Raw genomic sequence first — 24,998 nt, forward strand, 5'->3', positions numbered from 1 at the left:
ACTAAGGGACCCTCTTTTGGCACTACTCCTGTAGTGAATAAGGAGTTATTAAACAAGTATAAACCATCTTCTGTGAACCCAGACTTTCTGTCAAGGCACCCTACCCCAGATAGTTTGGTAGTGCAGGCTGCTACTTCTGTTTCTGAAGCTTTGGCTTATATTACCATTGCCACAGGCATGGTAAGCGTAATGATGCCATAGCCAAGACAATTATTTCAGCTGGGAGTATGACTTTAAAAGCTATTAACGCGTCTTGTGCTATTGCCAAATACTCACACTCTCTTTAGAATATGGTGGAACAGGCAGCCGATAACATCCCTGAAGGGAAATGAGAGCAGGGTTTTTCAACCTTATCAATGAAGGGAAAGAGGCTTCATGCCAGTCTCTTCAGTCAGGTTTAGATGCATTGGACAGCGTGGGCAGATGCATGGGATCCAGTTCAGTTATCAGGCGCTTTGCGTGGCTGCCTAAGTCTAGTTGTGTTCCTGATGTCAAGACAAGATGTTTAGATATTGTGATGGTGTAGAAGGAGGATACTACGGAGGAGGGGGTCATGTTTGGGGCTACACACTGTTATTTATCAAAGACCAACCTCTCTCTCCCTACTTCTAAGGGCTTGCCCTGCCTCAGCCTGTCAAAATGTCAGTCCAAAAATAATTTGTTCTCCGTCCCCTATCAGAAACCTAGCAATCTAATCCTAACACGTAAATCAAAAGTCCATAACAAAAATAAAGTTCCTTCACCAGGAGAATGACTCCCATCTCCTGGTGTCTTATTTCCGTTTTATCATGATAATAGTTCTTTCAGAGTCCCTTTAATACAGGCCTAGGGGAATGATCCCTTCCTCTGGTTCTTTTATCAAAGTTCTCCATGGCGATCCTTCAACACTTTTACAGAAAGCTTTTATCAGTCCCTTCAACTATTTTAAAAGCTCATGGCCTTAATTGGCTTCCCTTTAACGTCTGGATGATAAATATCTTTTACAGGCTCCTCTGTATCTTTGTAAACCTTTCGCCAGACTACTTGAGCAATGGTAGTGGTTGAGCCACTGCGACAAGGGAGTCAACTCCTGATGCACTGCTCCTTATTCTCTGTACTAGCAGTGGTGTGTTACTGGCCACTGCTCCGAGGAAGATAACTCCTGATGCACTCTGGATTTACTTTCTTTTCACCCAGTGCCCACACAGACGTTGCCTTTCATGTTACCTGCTTTGTGGGAATGCTTCACTAGTTCTTCATGGGGGCTGCAGGTCTTGCCATCCGCTTCTCCTCTCTGTTCTCTTGTGCGGCTGCCGGTCTCTGTCGCTCCTAGACCATCCGGTCCATCCAATACGGGTTATGCAAGCGTCACAGCCCCTCACTGACCTCAGCATGTTGGCTCCTTTCCGACCAGTTGGACACGTTACTTGCGTCCCTCAGCTCGCCTCTTCCCTCTCGAGCTCTTGCTCAGTTTCTGCTCCAAAATGCCCAGTTCGAACTTCCTGAGCTGCACTCGCGGACCTGCGTCTTCTGCGATGGATCTCCCCGAGTCCTTTCTTGCTTGTTGTTTTATTTTGTTGACTAAGCACTGTTTTGCTTTCATAAAGTGCCAGGATATATTACACAGAACTCCCAGCTGTTTTCTGCCCCGGTGCACTGAATGAAAACCTTGGAAGCTGGAGAGCAATTATTCACAGAGACACCCAACTACACTGCTAAATGGCTCTATACAGCCTCTTTATTCATACTATTGACAAAACAATAAATGAATGGATAAATGCAACAAAAATACGAAATACTAAATGGCGTATACATACAAAGAATAAAAGATGTCTAAATAAAATACATCACTGTTGATGTAGCAGCAGGAAACATCCTCATCTCACCAGAAGTCACTGAAAAGTCCCCAAACAGTTAAGGACAACTGGTGAGTATATTGTTATGCCGGGACCTTGACTCTAAATCCTCATTCTTTTTGCCCAGTGAGCGCGGTGTGATCGGTCCTAAGTACCGTAATATCATCTTCAGCAACCCTGACTCTGGTCTCGACCTCGTTAACTCGAGTATCTGTCTTTTCCATCCAGGCCTTAATAGCGCTGATCATCCCACTCATGTCATCCAACTTAGTATTGCGTTGGTGAAACCTTCGCGCATAAAGTCCGTCATTTTCTGCATCTCGGTGGGCTCTCCACCACTGGAGGGGATCGAGCCTGACGCTGAGTCATGGGGGGGGGGGCTCCAGGATCTTTAGCATTCGTTCTAGTGAACATACTCCTGGTGCTCTGCTTCTTGCTTCCCCCTTTAGTCATTGCGGCACCATAGCACAATATGTAGGGGGGGTAGCAGAGAGGTATGTAGTGATTGAACTCGTACCAGGAGGGGAAGCAGGCAGATTGTACACAGAGAGTATATCAGGTGTGGCCCATTTGCTGACGGAGCAGCTCAAAAGGAGACGCCCAATAGCAGCAGAGAGTCCACAGGGGCGGTAGCGTAGCTGCGTTAGGTGATTCCCACTATGTCACAGTGGGTCTCATCACTTGAATCCAGAGACCACAATAAGTTTGCAACTGGCACAAGAGGCTCCACATAGCACTGTGGTGAGCAATATGTGAGTCGCGGTTCTGGTGACAAGTAGCACAGATAGACAGAATATAACGTTGTACAAAGAAGCAGCGTCGGCGATAGCAGTCAGTGTGAAATTGGAAAAGATCAAGGAACCAGGGGCACAAGGCCACCAACTAATGTCCAGTGAGCAAGACAGCAGCATAGGCAGCCCCACTCATGAGTAAGTGCCAGGGAGGTCACATCACTGGCCCAGTATTGAACTGTTCAGCAATCACTACACCCTCAGCCACAGCAGCCGGGTGGTGCAATCACAGGGAGCCCTGTGAGGCTGCTCAGGGCCAGCGCGCGCCAGGAGCTGCCACCAGAGAGGCAGATCAAGCAAGCAGGGGAGTAAGTGTTCTCTACTCAAGTTGGCTGTCACATATTCCACAAGCCGGTAAGGATTGTGTCCCAGCTCAGGCTTCAGAAGACCAGCGCAGGCACTATAGAGGGCGCCCAGAAGTAGGGATCCAGCAGACAGTGCCAGCGCCTGGCGCGACCCCGGGTCTTCAGTTAGGGTCAAGGGATAGAACAGTGTAGGCAGTACAGACAGCACGGGACTGGAGCGCCCCAAGTACCAGGGAACGGGAGCCAGGACTGCCCAGATCAGCAACAGACCGTGTCAGCAGACAATGCCAGCGGTCCCCCACACAGCAGCCAGACACTGCAAGCTGGATCGGCCCGCACACCGTAAAGGCCCAACACCACTCCAGTAACAAGGCCCCCTAACGGACCATCCGGAGCAGGGAATGGGGCGCCGTGGGTTTCGCCGCCCGACAGACAGCTGTCTTCTAAGGGCACAGTTCAAAGGAGGCATCGGTGCACCGTGCTCGGCGGACACCCAGGGATTACAGTCACCAGATCCATGATCCCGCCGAACAGGAGGTGGGGGTGCAGCCAGTAGGCACAGACACAGGGCAGACTCAGCGCCCCACCGTACAACACATTCGGCAAGGCAGGACCAATGCGCCAACGACCCTCCAACTTCAATTCTGCGGGTGTCAGATGTTGAGCAGCCAGCGATCAGCAGTTGAGCCCAGTGCCATGTCCTGCGCAGCTAGACGTCCAGCAAAGATGTGCGACGGCCGCGTGGGCCGCATTGGGATAGCTCCAAATTAAAGCACCAGAGTAAATCCAAGCCGGCCAGACAGCGACAATATATTCGGGCAGCACCAGTAGTCAGCTCTGCTGATTTACGTGCAGGGGAAGGATAGATATTTGCTACGATGCAGTAGCAGGCTGCGGAGCGGCACGCTGAAGCGGCCATCTTGTCGGCACTCAAAAGTGCCCCCCGGTATACTGTATTTCTAACATGGTGGAAGGGTATTATTAAAGTGATTACAATGTTCATAATGGTTCCAGAAATGTGCACATTGGCCATTGGCCATTGGTAGAATCATTTCTCTTCCGTTATTATAGTACAGTAACATGCCTATAGTAATTGATAGTGCCCATGGACATTGAAAGGTTGGAATTGTTTCTTTGTTGTCTAAGTGGCGGTTACTGTGGCAGTAAGTATTTAATTGCTAATGTGTGCTGCTTTGGAGCCACAGAGCTCTTGTGATTGATGTTGTCCCGGCTGATCTTTTTTCATTGACCCATTTGCAGCTTTGGTCTGTTTTGCAAGAGGTGTTGCTTTAGTGAAGATGCAGAATGGCATGGATTGGTGGTCTCTGCAGGGTAGCTGGGCTATGACCAGCTTCAACGTTTTGCTCTTTAACCAGTTGTTCGAAGTCTAGGATGACAAGCTTTGTCCTGTCCAGAGAGATTTACTCCATGAGTGCAAACATGCCTTAATATGCTCATCTGACACACAAAAAAAGTCGTGGTTGTGGGGTGGTGGTGTGAGTGACACATACTGATGTGTTACACTTTCAGCTGTTACAAGCAAGGTTTAAAATTCCCTAAATAAAGGTGGAGTAACTGTTTCACGCAAGTAGAAGTAAAAAGGATAGGAGGGCTATCCTGTGCAGTGATGTCCGTGATAGTCCGTGATGGCGTACGTGCCATCCAGGTCTTTTAATGATGCCCTGCACAAAAAGAAGACTGCGCAGACTGCCAATCAGGTCTCCTGTTTGTAGAGGAGTTGTTGAAGTGTACAGATGCGCAGGATAGGAAGTGTTTTATTGTTTGAACTCTGGAAGCATGGCTCTGAACAAGAAGACTGTTTGGATGTTAAGATATTTGTGGATTCATTGGGTGAAGGTATATGCAAAGTACTGTGAGAAACCAGAGGGTGTCTCACCGGCTAGTCCACAGGGATCTCTCTCTCAGGTGGCCAGGGCATGGCCATCGCCTTTGGATCCAGACCCTGGGGGTGGACCAGTGCGGGAGGATCGCCTGGGTGAGGGGTCTTTCGGGAGTGGGGGTGAGACGGCTGACGGCAAGATGCAGTATTCCCCCCTTTTTTGTTCATCTACCAGGATTTTCTGAAGTCCCAACTGCCCCTCCTCCCCCGCCCTCTTTTTTACACAAACACTGGGCTGAGGAAGTGGGTGACTGAGAGTAACCAGACTAACTCGCTCACATCGTACTGGACATGTCCCGGTAATTGGGTCAGGCGAAGTAAGGCACTTTACACTAAGTCCATACACCTGTTACTAGTTCGCTCTCCATACACGAGTATAAAAGGCTCTCCATACACGAGTATAAAAGGCAACACGTAAAGACACACTCTGAGCAAGACAGAACATGAGAACGAGCAGGGCTTCTGGGATGAAGGCAAACCTATTGGAGCAGAGCGCCGGACCAAAGGGCGAGAGCAGCGGGTTGGAAAACCCCAGAGTTCCCTTCTGGAGGTTGTTGCCTCCGACAGGCCGCTACAGACACATGGAGAAGGTCAGATCCCGCAAGTGTAAACTGCATTGTGTTTCGAGGATGCCAGCGACCCTCCTGGGTGAACGGCAGAGTTGGGAGGCAAGGCCAAGCCTGTGGTACTAACCTTGACTTGTGAATTGGAAATCATAAAGCAAAGAAGAAACACACACAGCAAGTGAGTTGGCAAGCGACCTGAAATACGGTGTGTGTAAAAGTTTGAAATAGCAACATTTTATCACAAGTGAAGGCTGCATGCGTGTGATTGAAACGTGTGGAAAGGCAGACCTGTGAATGAACTTTGAAGTGAAAGGCAGCTGCGAGTTCAGCGATACTAAGTAATGGAGTGGTGCGGCGAAAGGAAGTAGACTATTCGAAAGTCTCTGTGAAAGGTAAATTGTTTGAAGCAAGAAAGCGAATATACAGCAAAGGTTATATGGAAATGTTTAAATCCTAGAAAGGGGAAGGTAAAGGTTTAACTATACATTTTGAGTCGAGCTGGTCCTGCAGTGGTCTGAAAAGTAAGCCACACACGTTTGAAAGCTTTCGACATCCGAAAGTGGCCCGAGCCTAACAGAGGGGACCCGAAGTGAAGTAAGCTTTGGGAAGGGAGCACCCCCCTCACCTCTTTGCAAGTTTGTGTAGAACTTTATCGTGAGAGGTCTGAGCCTGGCAGAGGGGGGGACCTACGAGAACTGTGTAGTGAAAGGTCTGAGCCCAACAGAGTCTGACCTTTGTGAACTTTTTGGTTGAAACATTATTTTTGGAAATCGAGAAAAGAGACTTAAACGTGGAATGCCAGATGGGCCTCAATCCATGTTGCAGAAGTGTATTTGTGTTGGAAGCCGAGCCAGAGTGTGTCATCCTGCCTACAGGTACAGCCATACTCTGTGAGGTCTAACGTGGGGAGGAGAGCTGGTTCAACCACATTTATTCATTTGATTACTGATCTTTCCTTTTGCATACATTTCTCCTTTATTCACTTTTTTTGTACAAGAGACAGGGCGGCAGGCATTAGGTTTTGTTAGAATAGGTCATTTTAATTTGACAGACTCCACGAGCACTGCATTATTTATTGTTTGATTGAGTGGAGGTTTTATTGTATGTAGTTTGCGGAATGAACTGAAGTTATTATTACCCATGTACAAAAAATATGGTGCATTTCAAACATCCAAAAATAATGATATTAAATTGTGGAGGCAACGGTTTGGGATATGTTACTGGAATAACCTTGCAGTTTGCTATGAAAGATACATTTTGAAGTCTAATAGAACTGTTTCCAGCTACAAAGATTATTTTTTCACGGATTACTCAAAGGCAAATGTGGAAAAGATCAAGCTTGTGTTGTCTACAAATTGAAAAAGCCAGGTGGAACCTTAATGTTTGATAGTTTGTTTATTTATTTGTATTGCGTGCCAAACCCAAAGGTATCAGGGCGCATTTGCACAGGGATACAATAAGCTTAGGTTGCAGACAAAAATTTGTTGAACGAGTTACAATAGTTGCAGATGAATGGTACATAAGAAAGCATATCAAATTTACATAGTGATACATTGGATTGTTCAGTGTAGGAGCAGAGGAAAATTGTTTTGATCAGTGGCAAAGGTTGCAGAGTTAATAGGTCGAGTAGCTATAGGGCATAGACAGGACGGGTGACTCAAATGTCCTGGAATACAAGCCAATTTAAGGTGTTGCGCCTAAATTGATGGAATGGTTGGTCCTCTCTCAGTGAGAGGGGTAGGGAGTTCCGGAGCTATGCCGCCATGACTGGAAAGTTGCTTCCTCCCGCCTTTTTTAGTTTAAATCTAGGGACAGCCAGCCAAAATGAATTGACTGTCCTAGTAGGGCGTGATGAGGATTTCTTGACAATTCTCTCTGAAATGTAACGTGGGGCAGCATCACGGAGGCATTTGTATGTTAAGGAGGCAGATTTAAGCGTAATTTTGTCAGGTAGAGAGCCATTTGTTCTGTCTTCTTGCGTCCGATATGTGCTCCCTCCTATGGATGCCACATGCTGATCTCAGCACATTATTTTAGAGAAATTGGATTTTGTTAATAATGGGTTTGCTAGACCCTAAATACAGTACATTACAATAATCCAACTTGGATAGTTTGAGGGCTCTGGCCAGAATCGTACAGCTTTCTTTGGAAAGAAAGGGTTTGCAAGCCCTGATCAATTTGCAAGTGTATGCTGTAGAGGAAGCCATGGCATTCACTTGTCTATTTAGTGTGAGGGTTGAGTTGAGGTAAAAGCCGAGAGTTTTTACCTCTTTTGCCACTTTGATAATGTTCCCATCAACATTGAATGATGTATATTTTGTGTTGAGCTTGCGTAGATTGGCTGTAGAGTCAAGTATTAAGAGCTCTGCCTTATCATCATTCAGGCAGAGGCCATGAACGGCTATCCATGCCTGAATGATTAAGTAATTTTGATCAATAGGGCCAAGTCCTTGAGGTAGTCACCTGTCAGCGAGATAAGGATCTGGGCGTCATCTGCGTAATTAGTGTAGGTGACACCAAGATGGTCCAAATCGTCAAACAGTGGTTTTGTGAAAATATTGTACATTGTTGGTAAGACACAGGAGCCTTGTGGCCCACCACATGTAATGGGGATAGGGTCGGCAGCGTCTGGGGTAGAGAAGACTCTCATGGTCGTTTTGTTCAGAAAGGATTTGATCCACGTAATGGCCTCCTGTGAAAAGTGAGCAGCTGAGGCTATGTGTTGGCACACAACTTCATGGTCAACCAAATTAAAGGCGGCTGAGAGATCAAGGAGCAGTAACAAGGCAATTTTGCTGTTGTCCTTAAATCCGTCAATCTGGGTTTTCAAATCCAACAGTGCTGTTTCCGTGCCATGTTGTGGTCTAAAGCCGGATTGGCGGACTCCTAGTAGATGGTTAGTCTCTATGTACTCCTGTATCTGGATGTAAACCACCTTGTCTAGTATCTTGAGGAGACAAGGTACAGTGGTAATCGGCCTATAGTTAGTGGGAATGGATGGGTTCAAGGATTGTTTTTTTAGGAGGGGAAGGACCCAGGACTCCTTTAGGTTACTAGGGACAATCCCTGATGAGAATGATGAGTTCATGAGTTTAGAAATAAAGGGTGCTAAGTCTCTGGCAGCATCTTTAATTATTTGTGCTGAGAAGCTATCTCCCTGGCACCTAGTTGGTTTAAGGGAGGAAATGATTTTTTCAACCTCAATAATGGATACTTGAGAAAATCTAAAGCTTTGAGGAGGTTTGGTTGAAGGATCTGGTCGGGTGTTGTGATTAATTGTGGGGGTGGGGTAGATTCTTTTTTTGTCCACAATCTTTTTCTGAAGAAGGGATATTTTGTTTGTTAGCGCATTCTGGATGTTTGTACACCATAGTTTGTCTTTTAAGTAGTCATCTGTCTGTGGTGTGTGAGCTTACAGTTCTCTTAGTATGATGAAGAGTTCCTTTGAGCTTGAGCTGGCTTTGTGATTCCTCTCATTATAGGTTTCTTGTTTTGTACAAATTATTTCTTTTTTATAGAAGGCAGTGCTATTGTTTAAGGTTTGTTTTATTTTCCTCAGTGGCTAGGTGTCTCCATAGGACTTCTAACTTTATTTTTTCTGCTCTCAAGGATTTTAAGTGGGGCGTGAACCAGGAGTTCAGGTGTGCCCTTGGTTTTTTTTTTAAACATCTTTTTATTGAGATTTTAAGCCAACAAAAAAAACAAGCAAAAAAAGCAGTAAGTGCATGGAACAGGAACAGGTGAACACAAAGAATAAGCACCATAAATCATAATATATGTGTATGGGACAGGCTTAATAGTGACCATTGTTCAGTGAAGATTGCCCCCACCCCAACGATCTTAAAGTACACCTCCAAAATATGAACTAATATAAACCAGTGCACTTCCCGATTTATAGTATTAATCCCCCAAAAACGTAGTGACAAAACAAGTACAGCAGCTCCGGTTCACAATATTCGTGCGGCGAAGGCATCAACACCAAGTATCACAGAGACCCAGTACATGGAACTGTACACTTTCCCTAAAAGCCTAACAAGCAGACTCATCAAGGAGAACATAGGAGAACACAGGAGATTGTCTCATCTTCACTGTTTCTAGCGGATGATAGGTAGTTCCGTAGTGGGGCCCAAATATCCTTAGGTCTGCACACCGCCGATACGGACTGAACATAATGTTCCTCAAACTCTTGGACATATATTAAATAGCTTAGCCAGGTCTTATGACTGGGGGCCGATTTAGCTTTCCAGGCCTGCAAAATGTTCCTCTTGGCCACCGCACCAGCAACAGCTACAAAGCGACGCACCCTTACTGTTGCCTTGCCTATATCTCCCAACAAGTACTTAAGCGGTGTTGCAGGTATAGACAGACCAACAATATCACTAACTGTTTCAGCAACTTCCTCCCAAAATGCTCTTACCGGGGGACAGTTCCAATACGTATGAATAGAGTTTGCCATGGTGGAATTGCATTTGGGGCAATATGCTTGCAAAGCTGGATTAAATTTAGAAGCTCTGTGAGGTGTAATATGTAAGTGATTAAGGATCTTAAATTGTATTAATCGGAAGTTGGCATTGATCGAGCTAGCTTTAGTGTGCTGACAGTATTTGGACCACTGAGCATCCTCTATGGTGATTCCCAGGTCTCGCTCCCATTTTAGTTTCATACCATTCTTAGAGGGGGTATATAACTGAGCTGCCCTGTAGAGGCTAGATATGGTGCCAATAAACCCATCCTGTGACATGGTTGCCATAATGAATTGGTGTGATTCTGGGGCATCTGGAAATGTAGGCCACAATTTCTTACATGATGCTTTTAGCCGGTAATACTGTAGAGTAATGGTAACACCATCGCCCAGCCTATCATGTACTAATTGTAAAGTAGCAAACTTTCCATCTGGATAAAGGTCTCCAAGCCTCATCTCTTTATCAGGGTCCCATCTTTTTTGAATCGCAGTATCAAACGTGGGTTCTAACCCGGGATAGTGCCACAAGGAAAGAAACGACCAAAAAGGGATCTCGCATCTTACTCTGGTGAATAGGGCTGACCAGGCCCGGACCGTAGAGGCCACCGGATCTATATCTGTAACCTTCCCTTCGACCGTGGTGAACGGCAGTGCCTGAATATTGGAAGGGGCCGCAGTAAACTTCTTGGCTCGCACATGGGCATGCGGTTCAGGTGTGGAGGCCCAGTAGCGCGCAAAAGTGTGCCTGTGCCGCATGATAATACAGCAGGTAGTCAGGGGCCGCCAATCCGCCAGTTTCGTATCTCTCACACATCTTCGGCCAACTGAGCCTGACAGCCCTCCCCCCCATACAAAAGCTGCGGAAAGGGTCTGCAATTTTGGAAAAAATTCCCTCCCTGGCCAAACAGGGACACCACAAAACAAGTAGAGAAGCTTAGGGACCACAACCATTTTAAGTAGAGCGATTCGGCCATATATAGATATTGGTAGGTGTGCCCTTGCTTTAATTTCCATAGTTTAAGTGGAGCAATTGCGTCTAGTACATTGGTCATAGAGGCATTGTATGCGTCTACTAGAGAGTCTGGGTCAGGCGAGTCTGGCAGCTCTTTGAGGTCAGATGTGCATTTTTACAAGATATAGGCATGCTATCTTTTCACAATGAGAATATACGATATGATGGCGTAAACATTTTTCGAAGAGCTGGAGTACATCTATCTAATGTTCTAAATGAGATTTTTCTGTATTTTCAAGACTGCTTTAAAACAGTTTTTGTGAAAGAAATCGAAAAGGAAGAAGACTATGTTGAAAAACATGTGGTAGTAGTGAAAAGAAAAAACACAAAACCAAAAAAGGCTGTAAAAGTAAAAAAGGTTATTTTAAGAGCCACCACTATATCAAGGAAAGAAATAGTAAAGTTAAGTTAAAATGCCTCCTTTATTATATAAAGTGTAGTCCGCGGATGATAAAATCATCCGCAGAATAAATAGGGGCAGAAAAGGAAGGGAAGTTATGGTGTTGGGTGGTGTAATATGATGGGAAGTGTAGACGCCTTGACCGTGGCAGAAACACTTACCATGCACATTACACGTTGTTTTTTTGTATGATGGAGAAAAGTATTTGAGACAAAATTATTTCTGTCACTTTTTCTTTATATCTACTATACAAAAGCTACATTATTTCCATTAGCATAGAACAACATGCTAAAGAAAATGTTGGAGAATCTTATAGAGCCTAACTACTTTTTACGCAAAAAAGTAAAGTAGATGAAGTCTGTAAGATGAAGGTGGGGGAGGGAATGGAGGGTAGGGGCACCAACCACTGATAGGGAGGGACAGGTGGACAGAGGAAGATGTTGGGAGTGATCTTAAATCTAAGGTAGGGGGCAGCGCTTCTCATGCTCCTTCACAGCAGCCTCGAGGCACTGCGAAGCTGCTCCCCCTGCAGAGGACTGCGTCTCAGTACATACAGAGAACTGTTGTCTGTGAAAGGAAAGGATCAACAGCCTATTATATGGCCTGTGAGGCAGCAGGAGAAATCCTCTGCCCCACAGCGGTAGATTGTGTGGTGGCAGGAGCAGTTGAGGAAGATGACGATAAAGGAGTTCAGTCTACTTCCTGGGAAAGGAACCTTCTTTTTCAGGGCACCCAGATGAAATGTGCGGGTGTGGCAGTGCATGAGTACTAAGTGTGGCTTCATACACAGTGCATTTAACATGGGCAGCCCTAGCCTTTGGCACCCTTCCCACAGTGGTAAGAAAAAAACATCACACCCATGATTCTTTTTGAGTGCTTGTAGTAGTAGGTACCTCCTCTACCTCATGTTCCTCTTTCTCGTCCTCTGCTTCATTGCCCCTTTTCGCCTGTCCATGTCATCTAGGTGGTGGTGGTGTTGGTGGCCCCTGGGAGGAGGGATGGCTATGACAGATGGCATTTTAAATCTCCTGCAGTCTTGGTAGCAAGTAGCTCTCTCCTGATCTGCCAGATTGAGATTGAGTAAAATAAATGGGTGGCTCCTTTTGGAGGAACCGTCTGTGGACCTTTTTCCTCTCTGCAAACTCGGGAATCTAATATATGGCTTGGAAAGTTGTGAAAAGTTAAGAGATCAACTAAGAATGGCCCTAGCAGGCGTGTAAGGGTAAACTTTCAACTTCAAACTTCTTTGATTGGCTGGAAATTTGATTTGATAAACATCCACAGGCACGGACAGCGGTTGCAGACACATCAACATGCTGCATGGACGCAGTCACGTGCTGAAGTTCGCGACCGTCCGTGGTGCCGTCATACGTCCATGAACGTCGGAGACAAAGAAACTGTATAAAATGTTATAAAAGGTTTACAGAAGTATTAAGAATGTTCCTAGTAGGTGGGGAATGGTAAGGTTGTTGATGGTCATGATCAGGTGAAGCAGGGAGAGAAGTATCCTCAAAACGTCTGTAATTTACATTTTCTCAAATTGATTCAGGTGATTGGTGGGGGAAAAGGGGAGGGGTATAAGTAGGGCAGTGACAATCATTTTTAACATATGTCACAAATTCTTTAAATGTATTACTAAGTTCTCCTATTTATAAAGACAAGTTGGTGATTTGATTTTGTAGATTTGGTAATTGGGTTCTCTTTTTAGTAGTTTAGCTCATTTCCTCTTTGTGGAAGCACTCCTTCAGCTACTCAAGTGTGCTTGCCATTTCTGTCAAAATATAGAATGGTCATATTTGCTTATGAGTAATAATTATATAATGAATGGTTACAATACAAAAATAAATCAAGTGTACTTACTATTTTGTGAGATATTGTTTTGCACTGTGTGGTTGATGTGTCTCAGTATGTGTGAAGAGTTGCAGTGAATTGATGATAGTTGTACAGTTATGCTTTGTATTTGGTGTATGCCATAATATTGTGTGCTGAATCACAAATTAATGTTTACATTTGCAAAGGTTTAATTGTATATAGATGTATATTTGGGGTGTACTAAATATTGGTAATGTTGGTTTATGTAGATGTTTTTGTCATTGCAAGGGTACAAAATATTGTGTTGTCCTCTGTGCTTTTGAGTTATGTTGATGCTGCCTAGTCTCAGGCTGGTCCGTGGATGTCATACTGTCCGCGACGGTAGAGCTGCTTCGTTGGAGGCGACAGTGATTTTTAGGTGTAACCATTGAAAATAGATATCAGGAACTTCTAGGAAATCAGGGTGCACTGGTAAAAACCTATGACCTTCAGTGAAACAACATTGTTAAAGGGATGTTATGGTTAAGTTGCAAATTGAAAAACCCAAGACATACTCCAGTTATGGTAAGCTATGCAACCATAACTTGCGCCACTGCCATGCACTTCTAAGGGTACCACCCAGGACCAGCCCTCCAGATAAGGTGCGTATGAGGCCTTTTCACGCAAAGAAATCTTGTCAATACGGCCCTTTTAATTCTGCCTTGCATACCACTTGCGCAGGAATTAATGGCAGCACCCCCATAAATCATGGACGTCACTAGTGACAGCCTGGCTAGCAGCAGCTTGCCAATCCACTCTTTACTTTAGTAATCGACAATGTTCCTTGAAAGTAGCAACTAAGTCCTGATCTGTTTAATTTCATTTTAACACTCTCCTCTGTTTATGATTCTATCAAGATAATACTTTCTGAGTAATGTAAAAGGGAATTTGTGTTTTGTTCACTTTGTCCAACTCCCTGCATTTTGTAGGTTACAGTGTTATTAAAGCATCTTGAATCATGAACATGCTTTTCACTTTGCTTTAGGGCACAGGTAGTATTGTATAAAATGAAAATTGTCTGTAACAAGGGCTGCATTTCTGCTTATTTGGCTTTAATAGAGGCAGCACAGTTGCAGCAGCATGGGCATTTCATACTTTTTCTTTTCATCGCAGAAGCACACCAGTTGCATAGCTAGGCATGTGGTCTGAACTTTAACTCCCTTTCTGACCTCCCACACAGGTATAATGGATACAGGTAGAGGCATTGCTGTATATATTTGCAGTGGCACAGATTGTACCTGTACCTCTCAGCAGGACTGCTATATATTCAGGCAAGTAGCCTAATTTACCAATGGAGCTGCTATACCATAACATGTCATGGCACAATGCCAAATATTCACAGCACGGCTGATTGCATCATGCCCACATTTCTTAGCAGGACCGCTATGTTTTGGGACAGTACCTTAATTTCTTAACAGAGCTGCTGTTAAGAAAGCACAAACATGTGTTGGCATTTTCTGCAGCAAGCTAAAGTACAGAGCAAGAACAGTGTCTGAGCTCTTCCCACCAACCTCCGACAGTGTGAGAAGATGGCATTGCTGTCATATACTTCAATCCCTTCTGCTCGTTTTTGCACTTTTCATAATGTCTGCTTCTCCCATGTCCTATTACTGAGTCTCACTGCAAAAATTCTAGCACACTTCAAAGCCTCATTATGAATCTCCTGACTAATGGAGGCTAGTCCAAACAGGCTTGGAGCTTTTGACAAGCCATTTATATCAGGCAAGCCTCTCATGGAACTGCCAGTGCCCTAACCATATGTGCCTTTCAGTGTCAACAGCCTGTTGGGAAAGGTAGCTCAGTGGGTCAATAACCCTGTTGCAGATATTATTGTGTAACCTGTTAGTTCAAATCCTGTTAATAGGTGAGTTAATGAGTCTGCACCAGAGATATGCATTTAAGATGCTGGTAACATTCAGTTGTAACATAGTTGACTTAACTTTCGATTTATCAAAAGGACTACTAAATGTTCAGTGAATCAGAACACACACATTTCATCCGGGATGCTCTACTTGTAATGGCTCATAACACACAACTCTTCTTGGCTGCTATGCTTGTAATGGCTCAGAAAACGCACCTCATCAAGGCTGCTATATCTGTGATGGCTCAGAACACATGGCTCTTCAGGGCTGCTATACTTGTAATGGCTCAGAACACAGAATTCATCTGGCTGCTATACCTGTGATAGCTCATAACACAACTCTTCAGGGCCGCTGTGCTTAGAATGGCTCAGAACTCACACCTCATTGAGGCTGCTATACCAGTGATGGCTCATAACACACTTCTCATTTGGGCTGCTATACTTGTAATGGCTCAGAAGAAGCCCATCCCGTGAGGACTGCTTTATGTGTAATGACTCGGAACACACACTTCACCAGGGCTGTGATGGTTCAGAAGTAGAACACGCACATCCCATGTGGACCACTGTACTTGTAATGTCTATGCCTAACCCCAGGGGACCTATGTTCCTTAGAAGCCAAGACAACCAGGGGAGCTAGAAGACCTTCTGCAGCAGAACTCCATTTCTACCTCTCACTATCCGAGGGGAATCCAATGAAACCAGTAACCTACGGACAGACTAGCTAGGTAACATGACAAAGGTAGTTACAGTAAACCCTAAAACCCAAGACTGTGACTAAGAGAGACGGAGTGAGACAGGTTTGTGAATCTCTGGAAACCCACAATGAAATTGTTTGGGAATCTCTTGAAATTCACAATGGAGGACAAAGGGGAAACCCGATACTTACCAAGAATTTGGAACTTTTTGATTGAACACTTAACTTCCCTCGGCAACAACCTTTCTTTGGTTACATTTTCCAGAGCACTACAACCGATCCTGCAGAGTAACCATTCTGATATTTCAGTTGTACTTTATTCTTACACTGTTTCTTATTTTGCTCTACACTGAACTTAAGTTTCTGTGTTTGTTTTGCCGTTTGGTTCCTGTTACAGACGTGGCAGTATCCATTAGAAGAGCAAGTTACTGACCTTAATCAGTGCTCTTTCTGGTGGATATGGTATTCCTCCCACATATTAATTGTCCACCCTTCCTCTTACCCTCTGTCGAATTGCTCATAATGTTTATCCTTGCGGACCGGTCCATGGTTTCTTTGTGTCTGTGATCAGAAGAAATAGGTGAAAAAAGGTAAAATAGCATGCACGTCCCAGTATGTGTAACAGTGGTGTTGCTTCAGGCAAAAGGAGGGACTATTCACAAAGGACGGCATTAGCTTGGAGTCTTGCGTCATCCCCTGGAGCTGCAAAACATTTCAGGACCGGTCTGTTCCTGATAGTATAAGGTATGTAACTTATTTTTCAAATATTATGATTGTTAAACATGTATTAGCTCAATAAAACATTTACCAATGTGTCTATGCAAATAAATAGTTGTTTTTAGCATTTTTTGCCCTAACACTTTCAAACAAATCAATGTGATGCATTTCAGCAAATAGCATATTTACATATTATTTTCATCTGGCAGATATTTCATGGTTCTTATCCAGGAAATGGCACTGAAAGTGGACCAAGGTTTCTTGGGGGCTGTTACTGCACTGTTCACTCCTAGTACTGACCCAGAATCTGAAAGACAAAGGGTATGTGTCCAGTTTTCTAATTTGCAGTTTCAACTGTCTTACTTTGCCACCTATGATATATGATATATGATATGATATGGCATTTATAACGCGCCTATACACAAGTGTTTCAAGGCGTGACAAGGCAAAGGGGGGGAACAGAGGGAAAACAGACAGCGATCCTAGTAGACCATTTGTCATTCAGATCACGCAAATGCATGGGAGCGGGGAAGGGGAGGGGACAGTGACAGTACATGGGATAATAGAATAAATATGCAATAAGTGAAAGTACGGCCACCAGGTGGCAAGTGCAACGGTAAGTGCAGACATTGGGTGTCAAGTGCTGGTAGTGGGACTGTGGGGATACAGAAACAGTCCCCAAGTGCAGGGGTTGCAATGTCCCCAGTGCAGGTGTGTGTGACTGGTGGGGGAGGGACCTGGGACCGAGATCAGAGGGTGGCCAGGTAACCAGTGCAGTTTCAGTTTCAGTCAGTAGGTCAGCAGGGGAGAGGAGGAAAAAAAGCAAAAGCAAAAAGAAAGGTTTTGCGGTGCTTCCGGAACCAGAGATGATTCTCCTCAAGTTTCAGAGAATCAGGGAGGCTGTTCCAGAAGGAGGCTCCACCAGAAGAAAGAGATCTACCACCAACTCGTTGCTTGGAGAAGTGACTGACCCTAAAGGAGTTGGAGGCGGCTGAGCGAAGAGCTCGAGAAGGAAGATATTTAGAAAGAGAGAGTTGAAGGTATTGGGGCCCCAGACCCCAGAAGGCCTTGTGGACAATGCAGAGGGTTTTGAACTTAATCCTCGCAGTCACTTGGAGCCAGTACAGAGATTTCAGTCCTGGAGAGATACGATCCCTGGGCTTGAGGCCAAGGACAAGTCTTGCAGTCCTGTTCTGGATGAGTTGCAGAGGGTGGAGACTAGTAGCAGGAAGATTTAGAAAGAGGCTGTTGCAGTAGTCCAGCCTAGAGAAAACCAGAGCTCTGGAGACAGTGAGCTTCTGGGGGAACGAGAGGAAAGGAAGAATACCTCTGAGGAGGTGCAGCTGGCAGTGTGACTTCTTAGAGATGTCAGAGATGTGAGGAGCGAAGGAGAGTGTGGAGTTGAAGATGACCCTGAGGTTTTTAGCCTCACAAGTGGGGGCAGGAAGGCAGCCAAGAGAGGTTGGCCAGAAAGGGACAGGAAAGAAGGGAGTGGGTGTGCCGATGAGGAGAATCTCGGTCTTATTGGCATTAAGGCAGAGATCATTGGCGGCACACCACTCCTGCATAGCAGAAAACAGTTAGAGATAAGAGAGGGAGAAGAGGTGGCTGCGGATAGCCTGAAAATTTGCTGAGTGTCATCCACATAGCACTGGAAGTTGGTGCAGAGCGCGGCAATGCAGTGGACAAGAAGTGCCAAGTATTGGTTGAATAGCCAGGGAGAGAGGTTAGACTCCTGGGGAACACCACAGGTAGATATAAAGATAGAGGAAAGGAAGGGCCCAAGTTGAACCTGGGAGGGTCGGTCAGAAAGGAAAGAAGTCAGCTAAGCCAGGGCTTGACCGGTGATCCCCAGGTTGTCACGCAGATGGTTCACCAGGATGTCATGGTTAACCGTGTCAAAGGCAGAGGAGAGATCAAGTAAGATTAGGAAACAAGGGGTGTTGGAGTCAAGGTTGGAGAGCAGGTCTTCACGGATGTTCAGGAGAGCAGTTTCTGTGCTTCTGACGGCTCTGAAGCCTGACTGATGGTCATGGTTCAAAGGCATAAACCTTTCACATCTACTAACATGCATCACGTTCTCAATATTGGCACTGTACCAAAGCCATTTGGTATCTGACTGTACTACATATGCATCAACAATATAGGCCTAAATTATAATCGGAGCAAGGTCGAAACCATTGGAAATTCATCATTATAAGCCACTGAACATAAAAAGCTTAAATCATAAACCTCATTGTACATAATTTTTGCAGTGTAATGAGAAAGTGTAGCACATTGCATGCTTGTAAAGTAGTTTTATATATGTTGAGTAACTCTCAAACCGTAGATTTCAATCCTAGAATATCAACCCAGCTATACAGCGACAAATTTCCATCCGTTATGAGAAACATTGCAGAGTTTTTTAACATTTCAGGAGCTCAAGGAAATGAATCGTGCATGCAAGTTAAGTTTGCTAATCAGCCTCACTGTCATAAAGCAATCTGTGTCTTAAAAGTGTTGATAATGGTTTCTATGGAGATGGGCCTGCTGGCTCATATGGTGCGTGATTGAATCACTAAATTTCATATAGACACACATGTTTATAGTTTCCTCTATGCACCGTCTGCGGACATACTGGTAATGGTTGGGTAACATGGCCACAACAAACGATAGGTGTATAGTGTCTGCTGCAACAGCATTGAGTACTTTACATTAAATAAATACAGGCTGGTATAGATTGAGCCATGTTTCTTATAAAAGAATCCCAACCCAGAGAGCCTCTTTGTACAGGCGGCTACATGAGAAACTAAGTCAACCATATTCTCCACCCTTCTCGTGGAGACGGACGGAAAAAAATGTCTAGACCTATGCAAATAAAGACCTTTGTTTCGGTGTGTAATGCTTTTAAAGCCCTCAATGCATCCTGTGCCCTCGTGAAATATTTGCATTTGTTGTGGACATGAATTTCAATGGATTACATTCTTCCATAGATTCCATATCTTGATAGATATCCTATACAGCGTCAGCTGCTCTGAATATTTCGACATGGGGGTATAATGCAGCTTGACGTTGTTTCTCAACCATCTCCTGCCTCGACACTGCAACTCCTTTACTCCGGAAGTGACATTGGTCGTCGTACCTAAGACATACACTACTCCCCTGTACATCAGTTCTTCTTTTCTGCACGTTCAGCACACATTTTACAATTTGAAATGTACCTACATCAGAATGTCAGGCCCAACCTGTCAGGATTTAAGCGCTGCAAGGACTGTAACTCGAAGATGTCCCTCATGAACACGCACAGTGTCTGTGTGTGGTGTCTTGGAGTGGGGCATGACACTGAGCAATGCAGTTCTTGTCAGACCATGGACCTGAAAGCTGTGAGGAAGCGCTCCACAAAGCTGGCACTTGGAAGGCCCCCTTCTGACTTGCCGGCTAGATCAGGTGTGAGTTCCTCAGGACTAGACATAAAGGGACCAACTCCCAAGAAGGAAAGTGAGGGTATCGCAGTGGTCGAAGTGAGTGGGAACGGTCGGGAGCGGTGCTCCTCTACTTTTTTTAATTACCTTTTACAGCTCCTATACTTTTATTTTAAAAAGAAACTGTTCCGGAATGGTTTCGTTTTAAAATAAAAGTGTAGGAAGAAGTTGAAGCTTGCACTTTCAGTGCACTGCACTGAACGTTCCCTTAAACAGCAGGTGCAAGTGTTTGGGGTGTGTATTTTGTGTGAGAGGGGACGTGGTGATGGGGTTTGTGGGGAGTGGGTGCAGGCCAGCAGGGAACATAGTTCCACTACTTCTTTTCGTAGACTTCGACCACTAGGGTATCCATCATGAAAAAAATCAAAGAAGCGTTCCCGCTCTCATAGCAAGTCCCACCATTCTTCCTTTTCTTCTTTGCATAAGAAAACTAAACGCTGACACAGATGCGTGACTCCGACTCGTCAGGGTAAATGGGTAAGTCCTACTCGGCTAAGGGCCCATTGAGGGGAGGAATGGAGGAGTTCGAGACAGATGAATCAGGTCTTCCAGAAGGTCACAGTGGGTACAGCTACAGACTTGATGAAATCAGTGAATTTTGCGCTGGTCACACTCGGTTCATCTGGCGTGGACTTGGCCAGTGGAAGTCGAAAGCCCTCAAGCTCCACTTCGGCCCAAAGGAAGCCTGCATCGGTGGCAATTCAGCCATCCGTGTCATTGACGGGCCAAAGAGAAATTCTGTTGTGGACAGATGAACCGCGATACCGAGGCTACGTGCTGGAGTCTGTCAGACAGATGATTCAGGTATTCAAGAAGGCTGCAGCGGGTACAGCTAAAGGCTCTATGAAATTGGTGAGTTCAGTACCAACTGCGCACGGTTTGTCTGGTGCGAATGTGGCCAGTGTAAGTCCAATGCCTTCGAGCTCTGCCCAAAGGAAGCCAGCATTGGCAGTGATTCTGTCTTCAGCGTTGTCGCTGGGCCACGTCAAAATTCCATTTATGACCGATCAACTGCAGGACCGTGGCGAATCCATGCAGTCGATTTTCGTCGAAGAAGGGTGTTAGGAGTGTGTCTTTTAGGACCACCTAGCAGTCAAATGTTGCTTCACACACTGCCAGGATGAAAATATTCGTGACCAGCTAATGATTAACAGTAAAATTAGGGAAGAAATGTGGAGAGAACGCAAATTACACTATTGAATTGAGCAGTTGAAATTGTGAAAAGCATTGAGCACACTGAGTTGTGTATAAAGGAGCTACACTCGTAGAAGACCGATGAAGGGCACAAAACGACCAAGGTGCCCCAGAGGCAATGGTTAGGGAGTGGAAAGAAAGGAGAGAGAAAGGTAAAAGATGTGGTCAAAGATACCGAGGTGCCAAAACATATGGACGTGCAAGGGGTCCCTCCAAAGGAGATTCCAGATATGCACTTGGCAGAAGATGTTACAGGTGTGGAAGCAGCAACCATCTAGCGAATGATAAGGATTGTGTAGCTGTGCACATAGTTTGTCGAGAGTGTGGTTGCAAGGGACACTTGGCCCGATGTTGCAAAAATGTTAAAACTTTTGGACAAGTGAGGGAAGTCTACAAGGACGATGACCCCGATGACTGTGAATACATGGAAAAAGAAGTTGTTAACTCTGTGTAAGCAGTTTCTGAGAAAGTCAAAAGGAAGAAGGCTCATGCAATCGTAGCAGTAAATGGAATGCAAATACTCATGCTGATAGACAGTGGGGCAGACTATACTCTTGTTAGTGAACAAGTATAGAATAATGACTTCAAGTGCTGCACACTGGAAGAAACCAGGTTTAGATCAAATGCATATGTCAACACTCCCATTGACATAATAGGACAGTGTGAAGCTGTGCTGCAATTCAAGGGGAGCAGTGAAGACAGTGGGCCTCATGACACGGTAGGAGGTAACCATGCCGCTATTAGCGGCCTGGCTACTTCCTTACCGCATACCGGGTCCGGGTAGGCGGTATGGGGACTTACCGGGTCATTCCGACCCTGGAGGACCCGATAAGTCCCAATTCCAAATACCATTCACCATTCCCATTTGAGCCCCCATAGGGCTCAATGGGAATGGGGAAGGAGCTAATAACGGTACCACAATTTGCGGTACCGTTATTAGCTCTGAAATCCCTCAGCGGGTCCCGTCCTTAATGCCTGGTCAGACCAGGCGTTAAGGACGGGACCTGCTGAGGGACCTCGTAGTAGGGCGCTAAGGGATTACCACACCAGTGACCTTACCGCTACCTGTAATTCCTTAGCGCCTACCGTGTAATGAGGCCCAGTGTGTTATATGTGGCGAAGAAAGGCAGAGAAATGCTTTCATTGGACCATCAAGCAGCGTTAGCCATCAGATTGGATCATCCTGAACAGGTGTTGTAGGTAGAAGGGAACGAGAGTGACATCAAAGGGGAGTAGATGGCAACTTGCTTTCCGGAGGTGTTTTAGAAGGAACTGGGCTGCCTTAAGGGTTTTGTTCACTACATAGGACTCAGGGAAGGAGCAGTTCTAGTGTCCGCAAAAGCTGCGATTGGTGCCCTTAGCGTTACACAAATCGGTGGAGGTGGAAATCAAATGAATGGGGAATGAAGGGATAATTGAGAAAGTAGACGCCTCCAAATGAGTCAGCCCAATTGTTGTTGTGTGAAAGCCAAATAGATCCATAAGATTATGCATCGATCTTTGAAATCTAAAGGCATCAACTCTCTCTTCTTGCTCCAACATCAGTGACGAAGGCTGCATGGAAGCGGGCTGCTCTAGTGCCTTCCCCCAACCACCACAAGACCTCCTCTGAGAACAAATACCGAGCTAAACCCATCAAAGGTAAGCCCTCCTGGGCTGATCACTACTGGAGGTGCACTCGGCATGAACTTTAAAAAAAAAAGTACTATATTTTTTAAAAAGTATAATATTGTTAGCGCAAGAAAGCCTTTCATTCTAGCACTGCATAATCTGTGTGTTGTAAAATGCACCATTTTAAGCCATTATTTTCAAAAGTTTCTTGTGGGATAACCGCTCATTGTTACTTCAGGCTTCATTCGCTACACTTGGTCGCTTGTTTGCATTTGCATGAAATATTTACACCCCTCCAATTAAAAAAAGTCACCAGCTGCCACTGATGAAAATAACTAAATAGAAAAACACTGTAGAAAACCCACACCTGTGAAAAAGAAATGAGAGCCTCTCCTCCCTCCTGCCCTCCACTCCCACAGGTTGGGACAGCAACTCTTTTGGCAGAGATCCGGTCGCTCGTAGAGAGCCAGGCAGTGGAGGAAGTCCCAGCCTCCCCGCACGGCTTTGGTTTTTACTCCAGGATTTTCGCCATTCAGAAGAAAAGCCAGGCGGGCCTGAGAGTTGTGCTGGACCTTTCCACCCTAAACCTCTCCTTACCCCAGCAAAACTTAATTATGGTTACGCCAGCTTTTATAGCGGAGACATTGGACAAGGGAGACTGGATGTGCTCCCTGGACCTGAAGGACACGTACCTACACGTCCCAATTTGGCAGCCCCATCGTTCTTTCTTTCGGTTTAGGATCATGGGCTACCATTTTCAAGGTCCTTCCATTTGGCCTCAACTCGGCCCTCAGGGTCTTCACCAGGCTCATGAATGCGACAGCGGCCCTCCTCAGAGCGCAGGGCCTCCACCTGGACGACTGGCTCGTCAGGGCTTCATCTCCGGAAGCGGTTCACCACTCTTCCCATGCCCTTATGAACACTCTGCACAATCTGGGCTTTTCGCTCAATCTCAAGAAGTCGCAGCTGCAAACCATGCAGACTGACATTTTTGGGCCTCAACTGGGACATGTGCTCCCAGAAGGTATTTCCTTCGGAGGACGAAATCTCAGCTATCAAGAGGGCCAACACCCACTTCCTCAACAGAGAGGTGACCTTGGCATGGTGGTACCAACATCTCCTGGGTCTAATGGCAGTGGTCCTATTAGACGTCCCGTACACAAGACTAAGGATGAGGAGGATTCAGATGCACTTTGCGGCCTCATGGAACCAGGAGCGGCGCTCTCAATCCGAGATGATCAACGTTCCTACATCTCTCCACCTGGACCTAACTTGGTAGTCCAGAGACTGCAACCTATGCACGGGCAAGCCCTTTCGAACGCCCACTCCGCAGACCACTGTCACCAAAGATATTCCTCTCGAGGGCTAGGGAGCCACCCTGGACGATCTCTACGTCCACGGCACCTGGACTCGTCTGGAGAAGGAATACCACATCAATTGGCTAGATCTGAACGCCATCTGGCTGGCGCTCAACGCATTCCTACCACTTCTCAGGGACAAGGTTGTCCTCATCCAGACGGAAAACTCGACCAGCATGTGCTACGTCAACAAGCAGGGAGGCACCAGATCCCCTCCTCTGTGCAGACTGGCGATCAATATGTGGGAGTAGACCCTGGAAAACAACATGTACCTCACGGCAGTCCACCTCCCGGGGGAATCCAACCTGGAAGCGGTCAGGTTCAGCAGGCTCGGAGCGGACAATTACGAGTGGCAGCTAAACATCCTCGTTATTCAGGAGATCCTCAACAAGTGGGGGTGACCCCGAGGTGGATCTCTTTGCCACCTGGCACAACAAGAAGTGTCCCCAGTTTGTATCCTGGCAAGGTCAAGGCACCGGCTCTCTGGGCGACGCATTTCACCTCCAATGGACCGGCATGAAGGCCTACGCCTTTCCACCCATGCCCCTGATTCACAGGGTAAATTGCAAAATCAAGGAGTCTCGCCAACTCCTCATCATTCTAATAGCTCCATGGTGGCCGGCCAGGCCATGGTTTTCGGAGCTGCTCAGTCTCTCGGAAGTGCCCCTGATTCACCTCCCGATGGGCCCAGAACATCTTCTGGCGCAGCAGGGGGCAGAGTCATCCACTCTGTGCCAGGGAAACTAGCCCCCACGGCAGGTAACGCTGCGGCACTTCAGCCTCTCACAGGCCAATCTGGAAATCATACAAGGCGCCCGGAGCAAGGCTACCAGGGCCCAGTACAAAAGCAAATGGACCAGATTCTGCCACTGGGCAGACTCCAAGGGAATCAACCTGCTGGCGTGCAGCTTGGACGATGTGCTCTCCTTCTCAACGCACCCCGCCCACACAGGTGTGCAGATGGACACCTGCTGCACATA

The 24,998-nt window shown here is 45.9% G+C and overlaps 1 protein-coding gene across 4 annotated transcripts in view; it reads left to right on the top strand.

Moving 5' to 3' along the window:
- Nucleotides 1-24,998, top strand: part of VPS13C (vacuolar protein sorting 13 homolog C) — a 5,236,720-nt gene that overhangs the window by 4,274,528 nt on the left and 937,194 nt on the right. For all 4 annotated transcript variants that reach the window (XM_069624493.1, XM_069624490.1, XM_069624491.1 and 1 more), the window contains one exon: nucleotides 16,604-16,715. In XM_069624493.1, the coding sequence (XP_069480594.1) occupies nucleotides 16,604-16,715 (112 nt within the window). The remainder of the gene's footprint in view (nucleotides 1-16,603; nucleotides 16,716-24,998) is intronic.

The sequence above is a fragment of the Ambystoma mexicanum genome, chromosome 11, assembly GCF_040938575.1.
Source record: "Ambystoma mexicanum isolate Mex_15411 chromosome 11, UKY_AmexF1_1, whole genome shotgun sequence".
In the NCBI taxonomy this organism is placed as follows: Eukaryota; Metazoa; Chordata; class Amphibia; order Caudata; family Ambystomatidae; genus Ambystoma; species Ambystoma mexicanum.